Source organism: Antedon mediterranea, chromosome 4, assembly GCF_964355755.1.
Source record: "Antedon mediterranea chromosome 4, ecAntMedi1.1, whole genome shotgun sequence".
Lineage (NCBI taxonomy): Eukaryota > Metazoa > Echinodermata > Crinoidea > Comatulida > Antedonidae > Antedon > Antedon mediterranea.
The window spans coordinates 35,770,615-35,790,298 of record NC_092673.1 but is presented as its reverse complement, the minus strand read 5'-3'; the positions used below and the strand labels follow the sequence as shown (position 1 = coordinate 35,790,298).

At 34.5% G+C, this 19,684-nt stretch overlaps 3 protein-coding genes across 4 annotated transcripts in view; all 3 read left to right on the top strand.

Annotated features, from left to right (window-relative positions):
- LOC140047448 (pseudouridylate synthase TRUB1-like) overlaps nucleotides 1-1,109 on the top strand; it is a 39,025-nt gene extending 37,916 nt beyond the window's left edge. The window contains exon 8 of the mRNA XM_072092484.1: nucleotides 1,020-1,109. The gene's annotated coding sequence lies outside the window, so the exon portion shown is untranslated. The remainder of the gene's footprint in view (nucleotides 1-1,019) is intronic.
- Nucleotides 1,051-5,909, top strand: LOC140047449 (myosin regulatory light chain RLC-A-like). Its single transcript, XM_072092485.1, has 5 exons — nucleotides 1,051-1,186; nucleotides 2,999-3,103; nucleotides 3,352-3,427; nucleotides 3,974-4,154; nucleotides 4,631-5,909. The coding sequence occupies exons 1-5, from the start codon at nucleotides 1,184-1,186 to the stop codon at nucleotides 4,797-4,799; spliced, it is 534 nt and encodes a 177-aa protein (XP_071948586.1). The 5' UTR covers nucleotides 1,051-1,183; the 3' UTR covers nucleotides 4,800-5,909.
- Nucleotides 5,910-6,647: 738 nt separating this feature from the next.
- Nucleotides 6,648-19,478, top strand: LOC140047447 (serine/threonine-protein phosphatase 2A 55 kDa regulatory subunit B delta isoform-like). Of its 2 annotated transcripts, none has more exons than XM_072092479.1 (8): nucleotides 6,648-6,866; nucleotides 10,362-10,427; nucleotides 12,667-12,764; nucleotides 13,980-14,154; nucleotides 14,596-14,886; nucleotides 15,390-15,554; nucleotides 16,508-16,769; nucleotides 17,132-19,478. In XM_072092479.1, the coding sequence occupies exons 1-8, from the start codon at nucleotides 6,749-6,751 to the stop codon at nucleotides 17,412-17,414; spliced, it is 1,458 nt and encodes a 485-aa protein (XP_071948580.1). In that variant the 5' UTR covers nucleotides 6,648-6,748; the 3' UTR covers nucleotides 17,415-19,478. The 2 variants fall into 2 exon arrangements, with proteins under 2 accessions (XP_071948580.1, XP_071948581.1); XM_072092480.1 differs by lacking the exon at nucleotides 6,648-6,866 and adding an exon at nucleotides 9,294-9,454 and having other exon boundaries at nucleotides 17,132-19,477.
- Nucleotides 19,479-19,684: the final 206 nt, after the last annotated feature.

Here is a 19,684-nt window from a genome sequence, read left to right as displayed (position 1 = left end):
ATATTATTAATGATTGTTGCACACCTTCGGTCAATTTAAAAGGAGACTTTTGTTGCATATATTTTATTTTGTGTTGGCAGTAAACTGTTATACTGCAGCATTGTTTTATTGTACGTTACATTACAACACTATGATTTCATGAAGAACTTTTGGCTACCCTACAGCGTGCCCTACAAACGTTAATGGTACGCTTTTGTTTTCTACATTGGAATGAAAAAGTAAATAAGATGCTTTGTTGTAGGCAGTAAAAAGAGAGGAAAAAGGCATTTTAATTTTGTTCTAAAGTGAAAATAAATATAATTGTTAAAACTTTCAGGCAATGAGCTTATAGAGTGTGAGGCTGAGAATGTTGTGACTGAAGCAATTAGGCCGTGAATAGTAGAAAAAGTAAACGTTTTCTATAATTGGTTATGATCTTCACACGTTGGTATTGTGTTTGTGATACTTTGTCGATTTCCGAAGCAATTTTATATATCAATTCATAGGCCTACATCGAACAATCATCTTTACTCGGTATCGTTCATTTTAAATTATAAAATATAATTTTAAATGTGAAACTCTTACAGTAGGAGGCCAAAACGATGTGTTTTGCGCATGCGTATGGCACGCGTTTCCGACTTCTTATCACACGTGACGTGTGTAACTAGGCTGACTAAATTTGTCTTTGTTTTTATTTTTGATTAAAGACTTTTCTGTTCCCTACCATTCCTTGGTATCGGTAACACTATTTCAATGTATACATGTCTGTCAAAGCCTGCAAGATCTGTATGTATGATGTGTGCCTAAATAAGGCAGTGCCAGAATTCCAAGATACCCTCAAATCGGACTATTCCATTGTATCATAGGTAAAACGACAACAAAAAAGTGTACATCTATATCTCTTATATATTTTTTAAATAAATAACGTTTAATGAAATATATTACAAAAGAAAATTGTATTCTTTCCGGAATATTTCATTTGTTTTCATTCGTTATTATTAAGTTAAGTTGAATATAATAATTTTTTTTTTTTAATAAAGGTATCCGAATATGAGAATGGAAGACGCTAGGAATGTGCTGTGACGTCACAATTTGATGAAGAGAGATCCTTTAGATGTGTTGATGATCCTGTAGCTTATTACAAGTTGTCTCTTTTCTTGGTGCGTCGACGCTTGTCAAGTAGTCCCAACCTTTAGAAATCAAAATGGTGAGTAACTATATACATTATTTCAGTGCCTACAAATAGCTAATATGTATTACACATTAGCTACCGTACGGTACCATTTTAAAACATAACTTTCTGTAGGGCATGTATGGATGTATGTATGTATGTACATTTTTTGTTTACCAATTTACACAACATAATTTGTTAATTTTAATTATAGTTGAGTTAATTGCAAGATTAATTATATTTTCACCATGAAATATCAGGAATTTGAATTGGATGAAAGTTGCGACATGTGGAATTATATTACAAACTCGATTAAAATGTTTTTTTCCCAACAAAGTCGATATTTAAATTTATTTTCGGATGCAATTTGGATATTGTAGCCTACCGATCACCGGCAAAAGTGCAGGTCTGCGACCTCCTGTTGTAACATTTAAGAATATATAATTTTCACCAGAATCAGGACACTACCCCTCGCCCATACCTCACCCCGCCGCATTGACACCTCACTCCGCCGCATCGACACCCCTCCCAAAAATTAGACTCAGTGTCTCGAATAGACAATTTATTAGTCACGTAGCCTATAGGCAATACTGGTATGTATAATTTAGAGAAAGTTACCACAGTGTAGATCAAAATGTAGGCCTACAACATGATTGTAAAACGAAGTGACAAATTGGAAAACCAGTATCATAATAAGAAAAAATGTATTAGGACTATTCTGGAATTTAATACAATATCGCTTTATGTTCGAACAATAGACATCACCTTTAAACCAGACAATCATTAATAGACCTGGATGACCATATTAGGAATCGTGCCTTTAGAGGGCGTCGTACTAGCATCACCGAACTCAAATTGTGTTAATTAAATTAAGTATGCTATTTATCTTGAATTAAGTACCGTATATACTTGTTCTTTCAATTTCGAAAGAATGTGGTGGGTGTCCTAGATTCTTTCGAATAGGCCTAGCTTCAAATCGCCCGAAATCAACATTAAACGTTACGTAGAAAAACATAATATCCCTAGTATAAATACGGATACTACAACCCGAGCGAGGATAACATTCATAATTCATTAGGTAAATGTAATTATTAATTCTACATGCCATATTTGGGTTATCGGTAAATAACCCGCACCAGGGTGCGTTGCCCATACGATTGACCTTTGCGATGTCGAGCTGGACCGCCGCTCGTGCGCACTAATCCATGTCGTGACATTCCGCAAATACCTAAGGCATTCCTTGAATTCGTTGTAGCCAGTAGCCTTTTAATTATACACCAGTGTGATAACATATATATTTATTTAGGCATGGAGCTATCTATATAAACCGATTCATTCAACATTTTTCTATAGAATATTACTGTAGTGAATTAATTTCAATATACTATACAGTATTAATAATATCACTGTGTATCAAGATGTATTGTATCAAGATGTATTGTCGTCACATAAAACATGACAGTTTACCATTGTTTAGATACCACTAAAATCACTTACTAAAATAAACAATTATAGGCCTATAACAAATTAATTAGAGTATATATTTTTCATTTCATATTAATTAAAAATTTTATTTTATTTTCAACAATTTTCAAACTCTACACAAGACGCCACTGCTACAAAATGCAACAGTCCATTAGTTTGTCTTCAATTTTGGATCAAGGATAATAAACTAATTACTGTACAGTAAATATTTTACCAAAATTCTAACACCTACATGCATAATCTATGTGTATCTCCTATCAGACATTCGGCGCAACAAGACAATTGTTAACTTTACCAATAAAATTGTCTGTATAATGTTTCATGGGTTCACGTGACTCATGTCATAATTTGTTTGATATTTAGGCCAGCGCAAAGAAGAAGGGAAAGTCTAGCAAGAAGCGTGCGCAACGTGCCACTTCTAATGTGTTCGCTATGTTCGACCAGGCCCAGATCCAGGAATTCAAAGAGGTAATCATTCAAACATTTTTTTGTATAGCCTATCTATACGTTTAGGGAGGGTTTGGGACCAAAACGTCACGACGCGTACATAAACAACAAATCACGTACGTACGCGTCGTGACGTTTGCTCCCAAACCCTTCCCATCATGCCTCGCGCACGCTATTTGCCTGATCGTTCCAGTACAATAGCTTCTGTATTTTACCTTGTAAAGTTACATACATAATTTGACGATTTTTATATCTTTCAACATGATTAGGCTTTCACATTGATCGACCAGAACCGTGATGGTTTCATTGACAGAGAGGATTTACAAGATATGTTCGCCTCTATGGGTGAGTAATAGAATAACGTGTTATGATTGGATAGCAGTGATTGACGCGATGCGTCATTTTCTTCTAGTTACCGGTAGGGGCGGCGGCAAATCAAATCGTCGAACGGCAATGTTTCGTTTTCACGCGGCTACGCGCATATTAATTGTCGCATAGCTGGTGGAGCGTCGTGAAAACGAAACATTGACAGAATCGTTCCGGGAGAACAGGCGTGAAAAACCTTTAAACCAACAAGAAGCAATTAATACGGTTTATCGCAACTAGCGTACACGACGCATGGTGGCAAGGGTTTGGAAGCGAACGTCACGACGCGTACGTGATTTGTTGTTTGTACGTACGCGTCGTGACGTTTGCTCCTAAACCCTTCCCACCATGCATTGTGTTCCTCCTCACGCTATTTGCGATAAACGGGTTATTTGAGCTTCCATTCGTCATTTGTAGACAATAATTGTAATAATATTAGAATGCGTAAATGATTTGCAACAGTATAACTAGAATACGAGGTCGATATAAAGCACATGTTGTATAATTATGTTTTTACTATTTCAGGTAAAGAGCCAAAAAGCGATGAACTGGACGTGATGGTAGCCGATGCACCAGGACCTATCAACTTCACTATGTTTCTAACACTGTTTGGTGAAAAACTAAACGGGACGGACGCGGAGGACACGATATTAAATGCATTTAAACTATTTGATCTTGAAGCAAAAGGAAAGATAAATGAGGATTAGTAAGTTCATTAAATAATTATTTGTCATAATAATCAAAACATGATCATGTCACACTTTTTTTCAATTGGTTGTTCTCATTACGGACCATTCGTTTTCCCAAGGAAGAGTGTAATTTAACTCTTCCCTGGTTTTCCCGACGCCCACTTTACTACGCAGCATAAAACATTCTGCGCATATAGGTACGTATGTAGTAGTCTCGAGTGGCGCTTCTCGACATTGATATCATCCATTAAGCTTGGTTCCCACTAGAACAAAATCCAGCCGCGCAACGCAAATAGCGACGCAACGTAAAGTTTGATTCCCACTAGCGACGCAGCGTAACGCAATCTACGTGAGAAAATGCCCTTCTAATAATTGTGTTTGCCCCGCCTGACTGAAATCACTTTGCGTCGATACGTCGTTGCGTTGCGTCTGTAGGGTTAGAGAACCCTTAGAATTAGGTACACACATATTAATATATGCAATTGTCTTGCAGCTTTGCCACTAAAATGATGCAGAGCGGAGAACGGTTCACTCAGGAAGAAGTAGATCAAATGTACAAAGGTGCTCCAATTGATGATGATGGTTGGCTAAATTATCCCGCGTTCGTCCGCATCATCAAACATGGAACCAAGGATGAAGAACTTGTCAAATCATCTAAGTAAATCACCTCCTACTCACCAAATGTATCAAATATGCTTCTATATGTTTCTACTATGGCAGTACAAACGATATTATGACTATCGTAAAAGATAGGAGTTGAATAAGCAATTCCTCCTTATTTGGTAATGCCCTATGTAGATCATAACAATATGTAAATTTCATTTATACTTCTAGTTATAGAACATCTATAAATATGTGAGTGTACAAACTGTCAAGGGAACATTCTTTGTGTATTAACTTAGTTCCAAACAGGAAGCATAACAATACCTTTTTTATATCTACGAAAAGGTGACGTCATAACGTTTGTTATAACGTTATTGCGTCTTCCGTATAACGAAAATGGGTTTATTTTTACTAATGTTTTCAAGTAAACGGGTATATTAACCGTAATACCGTTTAACCCCATGGTAAGAGGCGATACCGTCTTCTTTCAAACGACCACAAAAACGTGTTTATTTTTGAATTTGTATTTCCCCTTTTTGCAATAAATTATTTTAGAATTCTTAATTGGAAAGAGATTCTAAAAGTTGGCCGAGACGTCGTGCAAGAGAGTCTACTTGAGTTTTATAGAATAGACTCACTACCTTCGCCGAATCTAGCAGTAAGTCTACGATGGTTCACGCCATTCAAATACATATTTCTTTCTCCATTCATTTTTAGACCATTTCTTATATCTGACCTTGCCCAAATAAAGGCTTTGGATGTATTTATTATTATTCAATCGTAGCTATTAATTAATAATTAATTTAATCTTCACGAGTATAATCTTAATACAACAGTTATCGTTTAGTTATAGCAGGCTGGTCCTAAAATCCGTGAACAATGGAGAAAGAAGTATGTTACGTAATGTATGACGTCACCATCGTAAAACTGCTGCTCAGAAATGGACGTACCATTGACTGCCGTGTATACTTGTGTGACATTTTATTAGAATCAATCTTATTATAGCTTTATAATATCTGGTTGGGTTTATTTTTCATTAGCGGATTAGGACGTAGGTGACCCAGCTAACAGTCAATTCCCAATAAGTCAGACTACGGACAAACTCCGTTATCATTTTCACGTCATTCTATGCTTTGATATTCATCAATAAACACTATTGGTTTCATACATATCCGAATTTTGTGTGCTAATTTTCGTTTTGTTCATACATGAGAAAGTCTACACTATCAAACTAGTTTCACAAAAAAAAAAGAGTGATATGCTTAATGGTAGTGATATGACATCATCATGTCCATTTAGGCCCATCACATTTTTTGTCACATAAAGTTTTATGGTGTAGAAGTACTTTACATTTGGCAGCGCACTGTGACGTCACATATTACGCGTACACGTAATGTAACGTGTATCCCCCACAATCAATTAGTAAAGGATTTGGTAACGCGAAATAACACAAAACTTCGTAACAAACTAAACAAAAATGTCCCAAAACAAAGGGATGTTGGAGGATAAAAAATTCAGTAGGCCTGATATTGTGACGGCCGCCAGACTGCGCTTTGTTATCATTAGTCAAGTACAGATATAACTATTAAATACCAATGAGTACATTTTTAATTGTCAATTTTGTTTGAATCGCCGGCCGTATAAATGAATTGTCCCTGTGGGAATTAAGCGTGAAAATCGTAATGGATCGAATACAATACGTAGGCAATAGAACAACGAATCAGAAACAAATCGATATCAGAGGCATTCCCTCAAACGTCATCATCATGTGTGTACACAAATAATATTCTCATTTTGGAATGACAGAGTACAAAGTCCGGTGTGAGTGAGTTTGATGGATCGTTTTTTTATAGTTTTCTAAAGATTATTATTGTTAAAGGATTATATGCTTCCTTGGTTGGACCAAGTGTCTTCTCGTCGAGCATGGACACCGAACTCAACCAGTCCTCCGACATTTAGACGCAGTCCAGAAGGAGTTGCCGCTTGGTGGTTAAAGGAGGAGCTAGCAATGTTAGGCGGACCGGCCCAACTCTACTCAAATGCTATAAATTCCGTCCAAAATACGCTGACCAATTGTCGGAATATGTTGAGTTTTCCAGCGGCTAAACACACAGTAAAAACCGAAGGTAAGAGTCGGCCAATATTGTTATAGGCGATTAATATCGAGCATTGCAAACATAGTTTGGTCGGTTGAACAGGCGATCAATGAACATGAACGCGAGTACATATAATAAACAAGAACAAGTCTATTTAGCTATCGGCTACGTCTGACATTTGGCTTATTACACACCGACTGAAATTAAATACCTGGTACTTTAATATTGGTTACTAATGTTATAAAAACATATTTATTAGTTTTTAAAACAACCATTATAGCGTATAAATTCATGATAAACAACTCTTGCTGAATGTGAAAAATTCCACTTGTTATTTCTTTATTGTCCTACACGTGTTATTCGTTCGTATTCATGCATATACGGTACACATTCTAGTAATGGTTGGACAGGGTAATTGGGTTTATTTGTTCATATGAAAAGAAGCTATCAGACAACAAAGCCTGAAAGAAATGTCGTTTTGTTAGATGATACATTCCATTCCACACGCTCTAATTGAAAAAGTTCATTGCAGTTAGTGCCATTGCTATAATAATGAATAAATACCACTATTTGTTCAAATTTATAAGGCACTAAACATTTGGATTTGGTTTATGAGTGAGTTGGAATTATTTTATGATTTCCGCGATCGGCATATGCATGATGTTTGTGTGCTGTTTGGGCCACTCTCTATAAATAAATAAGTTAAATATAACAAAAAATAGAATAAATATCATCATGAAAGAGAGTTGTAAAGAGGTCGATGAAGATTTCGCCCCGCACCTAAAGCTCTGTCCACACTATCAAATGTTATGTGACAAAAACATTTGATGTGCTCATTGAACATGATGATGTAATATCACTTCCGTATTTGGGCACATCACACTTTTTTTTTCAAACTATTTTGATAGTGTGTAGACAGAGCTTTAGATGATGGAGGAAACATTTAGCTCCATACCGAGAGTAAACACTGCCGAGAGTAAACACTGCCGAGAGTAAACACTAATATATATAAACATTTAGCTCCATGCCGAGAGTAAACACTGCCGAGAGTAAACACTAATATATATAAACATTTAGCTCCATGCCGAGAGTAAACACTGCCGAGAGTAAACACTAATATATATAAACATTTAGCTCCATGCCGAGAGTAAACACTAATATATATAAACATTTAGCTCCATGCCGAGAGTAAACACTAATATATATAAACATTTAGCTCCATGCCGAGAGTAAACACTAATATATATAAACATTTAGCTCCGTGCCGAGAGTAAACACTAATATATATAAACATTTAGCTCCATGCCGAGAGTAAACACTAATATATATAAACATTTAGCTCCGTGCCGAGAGTAAACACTAATATATATAAACATTTAGCTCCATGCCGAGAGTAAACACTAATATATATAAACATTTAGCTCCGTGCCGAGAGTAAACACTAATATATATAAACATTTAGCTCCATGCCGAGAGTAAACACTAATATATATAAACATTTAGCTCCATGCCGAGAGTAAACACTAATATATATAAACTTTGTAATTATATGGATGCAAATGATGAAATGTGCTAAATGAATTATGACAATGTTATGATAATGCACTTGATTCTACGATGTTACATTGGAAAACAAACTTTGACGCCATTCGATTCATGTTTTTCTTTACTCGCTCTGTCTCGTACACAAATAATTTGTTTTAAGAACCAGTGACGTAAAGTGTGCTGTTAAACTTATTTTGGTCTCTATATTTCATTACATTTGGTGACAATCTCATTCCCGTGGATGGATTAGGCTCCTATAACTTATATAAATAATTAATTGATTGAGATTTGCGTCATTATGTATATTTCAGGTAAGTTGGTTGTCAAATAATAGGCCTACAATAATTAACATAAACAATAATAATATTAAATAAATAAACATTCAAGACGTCAAGCCGCCGATGTATCATCGGTAAATAAATATGAATGAGTTTATTTAGACATGATGATGTCGGCATAATGGTTGATCTGATGACGTAGGCTTTCGACAATGAGCAAATATAAATAAACGTCAAGAAATGATGATGTAGATTTTACTCTTTCCTAATTAGATTTTGTTTCTCCTACTTTACTCCCCATAAAAGACAACGTATCCAAACCATCTCCATGATCCAACTATCTGATAGTCTTCATCTAACAACCCAACAACAGTTCCACACAACAACATTTGTCTACCCATTCCCCCAACCAAATGCAACCAACCGCAACCAACCATACCTAAAAATATTAATTTTAGCAAACTCTATTTAGTGATATTTTTTGTAAATGTTGCATCATTCCGATTGCCATCAAGTTTCCTCCATTCTTTGATAGTTTGTATTTTAGTAATGTCGCCCTCATGCGGCACTAGTTAGTGGAGAACAACATTTCAAACAACTGAATTCATTTGACGTCATACTAGACACTTCCCTCTTGTAAATTCGCCATTTTATAGGAGTGAAAATGCCTCCTGTATTTATCATGAATTGATCGTCTTAATCGTTTTTGCAATTCTTTTAAAAAGTCATGACAACTTAATTAGGTATTTTGAGTGAGATTTTGCGTCGGACATTTTTATGCAACAAAAATGGCAGGTGAGTTTGTTTGTTGATTGATTGCATGTATGCATTCTGAAGAGTCATTGTGTTGTACTTGTTGTATGTACGACATTCAAAACTAGTCTAGTGTAGTGCGGAGCGGAGGGTAGAATGAATAGTCAACGACAGAAAGCAAACAAATAGAACATTGTCAAGTTGCAATGAATATCATTGATCATAGCTTGTGTACTTTTAAACCAATATGTCGTTCGAATTTAGATGTTTATTTACGTTTCCCTACCCATCACTGTATTTGAATTTGACACCACCACCTGATGGATTTGTCAAGAAATGGTTTAAGAAATGTGTTGAATCTTGCTTTATTTTCTTTTTTTCTAAACTTGTTTTAATACTAGGATAGGCCTATGTCCGTGCTGGGTATCTATTCTTTGTTACATTTATGTTTTGCCATTCTGCATTGCCGCGCAACCTTCTCATTTCAATTAAATGAGGGAGGGACAGTTGAGATGATATCAATAAACAGGCAGCAGAGTTGTACTGACCTGGGTACATTTTGCACATTGCTTGCAATCCTACCATACATACATAGCAGTAGTAGTAGCCAAGCTAGGCTTTGATATAGCATATTGAATACAATCTAAACTTTAAGAATCTAATTAATAAGTTGGATTTTATTTTTTATTTTCTTTATATACTACATTACCCTTTTTCCCATTACCAAAAAACAGATAGCGTGAGTATAATTCTAAGTATGCCAAACTACTGTTCATTTCACATGTTTTTAAATCAAAACTTACATTTTGTACCACATTTTAGATGTACTTATGCCACACCCACCAGAAATCAGATAAGGTACTATTTACAGGACTTCCTACAAAATACAAAGATATAAACACTTACTTTATGCCAACAACAACTTGATATAAAACCTTTGTTTTTTCAGGTGCTGGTGAAACAAGTTGGTGTTTCTCACAACTGAAAGGAACTGTGGAAGAAGATGTCACTGAAGGTTTGTCCATTTTAGCCTGCTGCAAACATTTTAATGTACATTTTTTATGTATACCATGATTCCCAAACTCTTTTGTACGAGAGAGATGTGACACTTTGTAATTGTTTTTGTTAATTTTTCATTTATCTGTTTTGTAACTCTCCGAGCAAACACAAGGGATTTTCCACTGATGAATGTTTTTCTGAATTTGGATAAATTGAAAGTATTGTTAGAGATTAATTTCTTCTGGTATCATGATCTGTCGTGAAGGTTTACAGTACTGTAGCTGCTAAGGTTTACAGTACTGTAGCTGCTAAGGTTTACAGTACTGTAGCTGCTAAGGTTTACAGTACTGTAGCTGCTAAGGTTTACAGTACTGTCTGCTAAGGTTTACAGTACTGTAGCTGCTAAGGTGTACAGTACTGTAGCTGCTAAGGTTTACAGTACTGTAGCTGCTAAGGTTTACAGTACTGTAGCTGCTAAGGTTTACAGTACTGTAGCTGCTAAGGTTTACAGTATTTTATTTATTTCTACCGTTATTTAAAAAAAAAACCAAAGTACTGTATTGGTGCATAGTAGTAATAAACAACAGTATAAATAGTCATTCAAGTGAGTGAAGTGCCTCTTTACATTATAAATGTGTTTATAAATGTGTTGATTAATGTGTTTGTACTGTATTGATATAATGCTGTTAAAAAATTGAGGGAAATATATTGAATGTATTACACAAAAAAACAGGAAACTTGTTGAACAATATGATATGCTTGATCGACCACCGACACAAATTATTGTTACATAAATCAATCAGACATAATGATATTTAAATAATAATTGGTTTGGAGCATTTTTAAAAAAATACAGTATATTAATTTGAACAATTGTTAGAAATTTCTATTCAGTGTCTCTTGCTGTTCTATAAGATGGCTATTTGTCACTGCTAGCATTTAGGGAATGAAAAGGATTTGGTTTTAAACACTGCATATCATACTGTACAGTAGTGATTTAAGTGTGTTGTGTTATCTACTCCATGTTTTGAAAGTAGACAATGTGCTTATTAACCTTATGCTGAGAAGTAGGGCTAATTTGCATGGAATATGGTTTAGCTAGAGCCTAAAGCTCTATCTACACTATCAAACTTTACGTGACAAAAAAATGTGATGTGCCCATATATGGACATGTCATATCAATACCATATTTGGGCATATCACTACCATATTTGGGCACATCACACATTTTTGTCAAACTAGTTTGATAGTGTGGACAGAGCTTAACACACACACACCTGTTGCATTCTACGATACCGAAGACGGCAGCATTCAATTTTTACAATTTTTCATTAAGTGGCACTATCTTCAGCTAAACCCATAGTTAATGAATGAATGTGCCACTATTGACAGCATTTATTTGTCCAATATTAAAATATCAGCAATTTGCTTTCTGTACACTACTACATATAATTGTATTTACCACAGTACATTGGAGTTAATAATAATAATAGTTTAGATTTGTAGTTTACAGTAGTCATTGTTTCATTTTAATGTTACTTCCTATACAAATTGAACTTGGGTCATTTCCTCCTCTACAAACCAGAAGCAGCTGAGTACAGCCTTGATATTTCCTGATTTAGTGCACAACACCTTTTGGTAATACATGCAAAAAGTTGCAGCTTTTGTTGTAAAATACAGTAACTTGCTTTTTAAAGGCCTGTGGCAAGGGCAATTATTTTCCGAAGTGGGGTTCCAGGATTTTGAACTAGTGGGAGGGGGTGGGGGGGGGGGGTGGCACAAGGCGTAAAAGTAGTGAAACAAAGTGGTGAACTTAATTTGATGTCCTGCATTACAATTTGTTAAATTTAGAGCTGGCTTTAACCCTTGAACAGTACAGTAAGTAACTATGACATGCTGCATATTGTTTTAAATTGCACTTACTAACAGCTTTAGTTTAGCTCTACCGTATCTTCCGTTAAGCCAAGTTGGCTATTGTAAACTTAGGACTGTCAATTATTTTTCTTTCTAACTCTGGTAAAATACATTTATAACTATTAAAAAAACAACCTTACTGTACCTCTTAAGCTACACTATGTAATAAAAATGTCAACATCTCACCTTTTTGACTAAATCTGAAATAATTTATGGACTGATAAAAACTAAATCATTCAAATTAAAGTTTGAAATACATGAATCATAACTGAACATTTATCCATAGACCCCGTGTAGTGTACAGCAAATAATTCTAATGATTGTGTTTTTTCTCCTAACAGCGGACATAATCTCAACCGTAGACTTTAATCACGACGGAGAACTACTTGCAACCGGTGATAAGGGAGGAAGAGTAGTCATCTTTCAGAGAGAAGATTTAGTGAGTATTCGCAACACATTAATTAATATTATCAATATATAGTGTAAAAAAGTAAGTAATGATCTTGTGTACTACTCTCATTGGTAAATTAATTATTACAGTCAAAAGGTCGATCCACACAGTTTCAGGGAAAATGGTCATGTTGAAAAGAGTTGTCAAAACAATAGACTATCTGATAACTTAACCACATAAAACTCCTAGAACATAGCGAGCCCTTTGCCATTTTTCTCCTGACTCCACACTGAAAAATAAGTGAAAGTCGCATGCACACACCCACACAATATAATACACAATTATTAAGTCGCATGCACACACCCACACAATATAATACACATGCACACACCCACACAATATAATACACATGCACACACCCACACAATATAATACACATGCACACACCCACACAATATAATACACATACACACACCCACACAATATAATACACATGCACACACCCACACAATATAATACACATGCACACACCCACACAATATAATACACATGCACACACCCACACAATATAATACACAATTCATGTTAATTAATAATTCAATAGAAGAACCTGATGCTGAAACACTTATTCCAACAAATATCACAAATTAAACAGCAGTATGTCCACCTACACTACAAGGTCCTATCAAACAGCAGTATGTCCACCTACACTACAAGGTCCTATCAAACAGCAGTATGTCCACCTACACTACAAGGTCCTATCAAACAGCAGTATGTCCACCTACACTACAAGGTCCTATCAAACAGCAGTATGTCCACCTACACTACAAGGTCCTATCAAACAGCAGTATGTCCACCTACACTACAAGGTCCTATCAAACAGCAGTATGTCCACCTACACTACAAGGTCCTATCAAACAGCAGTATGTCCACCTACACTACAAGGTCCTATCAAATTCACACGCATGCATAAAATATAAGTTAATTTTAAAAAGTCACTAGAAGAACATTCTAAAAACACTTCAATGCGCTCCGATTAACGACCAAACTCTGTCATGTTAATATATTGTACGATACATGGATATTGACACTTGTTACCTCCCTCCTCACCTTGACACAGTTTTGATGGCTTCTAGGTCCAGATGACACATTGACCTGACCTGGTTAGGTCGTAGGTCATAGCAAATCAAAAGTTTCCTATTTGATTAAACAAGCCTTTATTCTTATTTTAAGTAAAAAAAATTATGTTTTTATCATTTTTAGTTTGATCAACAACAGCAGCAACAACAAGCTAGAGGAGAATATAATGTATATAGCACTTTCCAGAGTCATGAACCAGAGTTTGATTACTTAAAAAGTTTAGAAATTGAAGAGAAAATTAACAAGATCAAATGGTTACCTAGACATAATAATGCCCACTTTCTCCTGTCTACAAATGGTAAGTACAGCAATCTGGCAGCTTAGTTCTTACTGGTACTGGTTCAGGTAACCATCTAATAATTATAATAATAACAGAATTTTTATAGCGCACATACTGTACCACTCAAGAGTGCTCAAGGCGCATTAAAAAAAAAAAATAAAATAAATAAATCTACACAGAGACATCTGATAGCCATTGATATAAAGTTTGCATTTGGCTTAATGCTGCTAAGTGTACACAATATTTTTTGTTTTTGAGATTGACATACCACAGACATTGCAATACATTTTTGCATAAATGTGGATGACAATTCGCACAAACATGTAGTTATATTCATATTTTGTATAGCAGTTTTTATACAATTTTTCAAAAATATTTACTTTTAATTAAATTAAATATATTTGATAGCTGCATTTCAAAATAATCATTGTATTTAATACATATTGTCATTCTTTCTAGATAAGACAATTAAATTATGGAAAGTATCAGAAAGAGATAGAAGATGGACTGGTTTCAACTTAAAAGACGATGATGGACTCATCCGTGAAAACAATAGTATTCAATCATTACGAATTCCGCATTCCACCCCTATGGAATTAATGGTAGAAGCCAGCCCTAGGAGAATCTTTGCGAATGCTCACACATACCATATCAATTCAATATCTGTCAATAGTGATGTTGAAACGTACATATCAGCTGATGACCTCCGCATTAACCTTTGGCATTTAGGGATCACGGACCAGAGCTTCAGTATCCTTTTACAATACTCTAAAATGATTAATAAAAATACAGTAGAAACACCCTATGTAGGGAACACCCCTATTCAGGGAACACCCCTATTCAGGGAACACCCCTATTCAGGGAACACCCCTATTAAGGAGTCATTTTCCTGTGAAACTAAGAGCAATGTGTAATATATGTTTTAAAACTATGGCCAACACTACAGAACCCCCTATTAAGGGACACTTTGCTGTCACAAAAGGGCAATATATGTATTAACACTAGGCCAACTCCCTATTAAGGGACACTTTGCTGTCACAAAAGGGCAATATATGTATTAACACTAGGCCAACTCCCTATTAATTAAGGGACACTTTGTTTTGCTCTGATTCAGTCCAATTATCCTATGCTTACAACAATAGTATTTTCTTGATAAATGATAGAAGTCAGTCCACAAAATCTTTATCCTAAATATGATAATTTTGTATTACATTATAAGAATAATTTTTTATCCTTAAGCGTTAATTTAATAGATATTGTTGATATAAAACCAGCAAATATGGAAGAGCTTACGGAGGTGATAACAGCCGCGGAATTCCACCCCAAGCAATGTAACCTGTTTGTATATAGTAGTAGCAAAGGGACCATTAGACTATGTGACATGCGAGCAGCTGCTCTATGTGATCAACATGCTAGAAGTAAGATCATTCTTATCATTCTATTCAAAAGCCCTTTCACATTTCATCTTGTTTCAGGTTCATAGTTCTCAGATTTAAGTTTTGAGCATTGATTTCAGACCTCTCAACTTTGAATTACCAAAAAAAAAATGATTTACAACTTGCACCAACTAAATACAAAACAATTTAATGATCAGGAATTTGTTTTGTATTATGTTTATACTAATCCAACTAACTTGTTCTGAAATAAATACTTTTTGTAAAAGTTTGACACTACGTATTTCAATACTTAGTATGTCCCACGTTAAAACAGAAAATGAGTAAAATATCAAAGGACAGATTGTGTAGTGTTATGAATTACTCGATGGATAAATTTTTTCTGTAACACTAACTTAATACTGTAGTGCATTTCTGTAATTTTTCTCGCGGATTTATTTTACGCGAAAATTGGGAGACGGCCACAAAAGTTTGGAGGTCTGGAATCATTTTTACCAAACTGAAATCTTTGTGTAAACAAGAAGAAATGTGAAAGCAAATTTAAGGTAAATTACACAATAGTTTTTGACTGTAGGACTCAAAATAGGACTAGGGAGTGTGTACTCTTGAACCAGTTCAAACAATTTAAAATTCACTGCATTATTTAGAAAGGTACATCCATTTACTAATAAGATAGTTAAAATTGTTAGTTTGGGTGGAGTAGAAATTGGTTTGAAAAAACCAATGGAAAAATCTTGATATCAGAGAGTACATTTTTTCAGTGAGCAATATATCCTGTTCCATCTATAAAAAAAGTGTGATGTGCCCAAATATGGTAGTGATAATCTCAAATATGGTAGTGATTTGACATCATCATGTCCATATATGGGCACATCACATTTTTTTGTTTGATAGTGTAGACAGAGCTTTAGATCTCATTACCGTATGTATATTGGATTATTTCTCACAACATGATAATCAATTTTATTTTTATACAGTATTTGAGGAACCAGAGGATCCAAGTAACCGGTCTTTCTTCTCGGAAATTATATCATCCATATCAGATGTAAAATTCAGCCACAGTGGACGCTATCTTATATCAAGGGATTATTTGTCAGTTAAAGTGTGGGATCTTCACATGGATAGCACACCTGTCGAGACCTTCCAAGTCCATGAATATCTACGTAGTAAACTTTGTTCATTGTATGAAAATGATTGTATCTTTGATAAATTTGAATGCGTTTGGAATGGAAATGACAGGTAAAGTATAATTCTTTTAGCTTAACAAAATGTGCTGGCTTCTGTGTTTGTAGATATCTCAAATTAATTATAAGCCAAAGTATAGTAAAACAAATAATTTATGTTCTCTTACAAAAAACATCCCTGTAATTTGTATTTTTTTTTTTTACTGTAATTTTTTGTTTTGGTTTATATATTTTTAAATAAACTTGTGCAACCATTTTAATTATACCTTATGTACCAGTTTAACTTATAACTTATGTACCAGTTTTGATTATATCTATTATGGTAAGAAGTCAGTGGTCCCTAGTCATTCCTTGTATAGAAACCACTGTTTTATTTGAATAACAAATTAAATAAATATTATTTGCTTTAATTTTTAGTGCAATTATGACTGGTTCATACAACAACTTCTTTAGAATGTTTGACCGCACATCGAAACGAGATCTAACATTAGAAGCGTCTAAAGAAAACATGAAGCCACTGCAGGTGCTAAAGCCACGTAAAGTGTGTACAGGAACGAAGCGCAAGAAGGATGAGATGAGTGTAGATAGTTTAGATTTCAACCGTAAAATCCTGCACACCGCATGGCATCCCAAAGAAAACATAATTGCTGTAGCAGCTACAAATAATTTGTATATATTCCAAGAAAAGCCTCCCAGTTAGGTTAGGTATAGTGTTTAGGTAGATTTGTAAAGACTTTTGATACTCAACTTAGAAACCAACTCCAGTAATTATGGTATGGCCATGTTGGCTCGCTGTATGCTACAGTCTAAATGTATGACAGGAAGCTTACCTTTACAATGCACAGTGGTATAAATAAGCAACCTGTTTTAAGCACCTATAAAATTATAAATAAACAACTCTTGTGATGTTTGTCAACTCATGATACAAATGTTTATGTGCAAAGAAACAAACAGGTGCTGTCAATGTAGTTGGTTTGAGTTGGTTACCTCTGGAGGTAAGCAGGAGTCTTAGATGATGACATCACGGATGTCTATCATAAGTTAAGTTTGCTCCGTTAACAGTTAAGTACTGTGAAGTGATGGTTCAATTTTCAATGATGCCCAAAAGTAAATATATATATGAAGGGAGATCTATGCATGTTTAATCACTAATGCTTGGTTCTCATTTTGTTGCAACACAAGGACGTAAACACAACATAAGTGGGTTGACCAATCACAAGCAACAGTTCGGATTATCCATCGCTTGCGATTAGTCAAATTACTTGCGTTGCACGTCCTTGTATTGTGTCATAGTGGGAACCAAGCTTATGCTGCCTGTGTAACTGCTGCTGTTGCGAGATAAAACACTGATTTACATTCAAACCAAAACTTTATACTTGGAATCCAAAACTTAAGGACCAAACTAAGTCTTAACTCAACTTCTCACTCAGTCCGTTAGTATAAGAAACTATTAATGAAATATGGATAAATCAGTTATATAAAGACTAAATAATTACAAAATATATTCTATTTGTTTTTGTCAGCATTGTGTTTAGAATATTTTTTTATAAATCTAATCGTATAATTTATGGACTAGTGATGTGCCCAAATATGGTAATGATATGACATCATCATGTCCATATATGGGCACATCACATTTTTTGTCACATAAAGTTTGATAGTGTAGACAGTTTAATTTGTCTTCTATGTAATTGAGATGAATTTAATTGGTTTAAATCTGTTTTTATCGAATCTTATTCTATTCAGTGAGAGTAGATAATTGTGAACGGGTAAAATATGCATTTGTGAATCGAAGCATCAAAATGAACATGAAAAAATGTAATTAATGTATTTATTTTATTATTTTTGTTACTTTGTCATCGTTTGCAAACAAAATTATCATCAAATGTTGCCCCAGAATAATTACCAAGCGTATATTTCTTCTTGTTTTTTAAAGACCAGGTTGCTAATTTTCAAGAATGGGATGATGTATTTGTACAATTTAAAAAGTCTTGGTTACAAAAATGAAATATGGAATTTGCTGCCCTCAACTTGTATTTTTGTCCTCATAGCCTTTGTTACCCAGTAACGCAATAACTAGTCTTTCCTCAGTCACTCTTAAATCATGCTATGGCAGTAGTATGTAAATTAATGAAATATGCATTTAAATGTAATCGAAAGGCCTATGTATTTAATTGTTTTTATTTAATGTGTTTTATTTGTAAACAAAATGCTCACCAACCAAACAGTTCTATTTAGTGTAGTATTGTAATTACTTTTTTTGTTAAACAAAATGCATTTGATACTAAACAAATAAAAATTGTCAAATTTGGCAATAATAGTGGATTTTTCTACTCTTTAATTAACATGTTTTGTTCTGGTGGAACTAGCCTTTTGAAATACACGGTGGCTCGTAGGTGCCTCTTAAAATATCTAAATGGTATTGTATACCGGTTGAATATACTGTATGCAGGAGGCACCTTTGAGCCTACCTCCTGTCAAAATGCGCGGTGGCTCATAGGTGCCTCTTAAAATATCTAAATGGTATTGTATACCTGTTGAATATACTGTATGCAGGAAGCACCTTTGAGCCTACCTCCTGTCAAAATACACGGTGGCTCATAGGTGCCTCTTAAAATATCTAAATGGTATTGTATACCTTTTAAATATACTGTATGCAGGAGGCACCTTTGAGCCCTGATAATGTTAAATGGTTACTATGAAACCATTAAAAAGCAAATTAAAAGATAAAGATCACTGTATATAACATTGTATGTCATTCTGTTTGTATTTGAATTAATAAGTCTGTGCAATAATTAATCGAACTAAAACTTAGTCCGAACTTAAATGACTAGAATAGATTCTTCAATACAATTATGTTTATGACTAATGGGACAGGCAGTCGTTAATGTACTTCTATTGGATAGACAAACATTGAAAACTAACAAGCTATATGGGGACAAAATGTTAAGGCGTGTAACGTTTTACTTT

Excerpts from the sequence above, each read along its gene's own strand:
- LOC140047449 (XM_072092485.1), top strand. Across the intron at positions 3,104-3,351 it reads AGATCCAGGAATTCAAAGAG|GCTTTCACATTGATCGACCA; the intron begins GTAATCATTCAA and ends CAACATGATTAG. Across the intron at positions 4,155-4,630 it reads GGAAAGATAAATGAGGATTA|CTTTGCCACTAAAATGATGC; the intron begins GTAAGTTCATTA and ends ATTGTCTTGCAG.
- LOC140047447 (XM_072092479.1), top strand. The coding sequence starts at position 6,749 with ATGTTAGGCGGACCGGCCCAACTCTACTCAAATGCTATAAATTCCGTC. Across the intron at positions 6,867-10,361 it reads ACACACAGTAAAAACCGAAG|GTGCTGGTGAAACAAGTTGG; the intron begins GTAAGAGTCGGC and ends TTGTTTTTTCAG. Across the intron at positions 15,555-16,507 it reads ATGTGATCAACATGCTAGAA|TATTTGAGGAACCAGAGGAT; the intron begins GTAAGATCATTC and ends ATTTTTATACAG.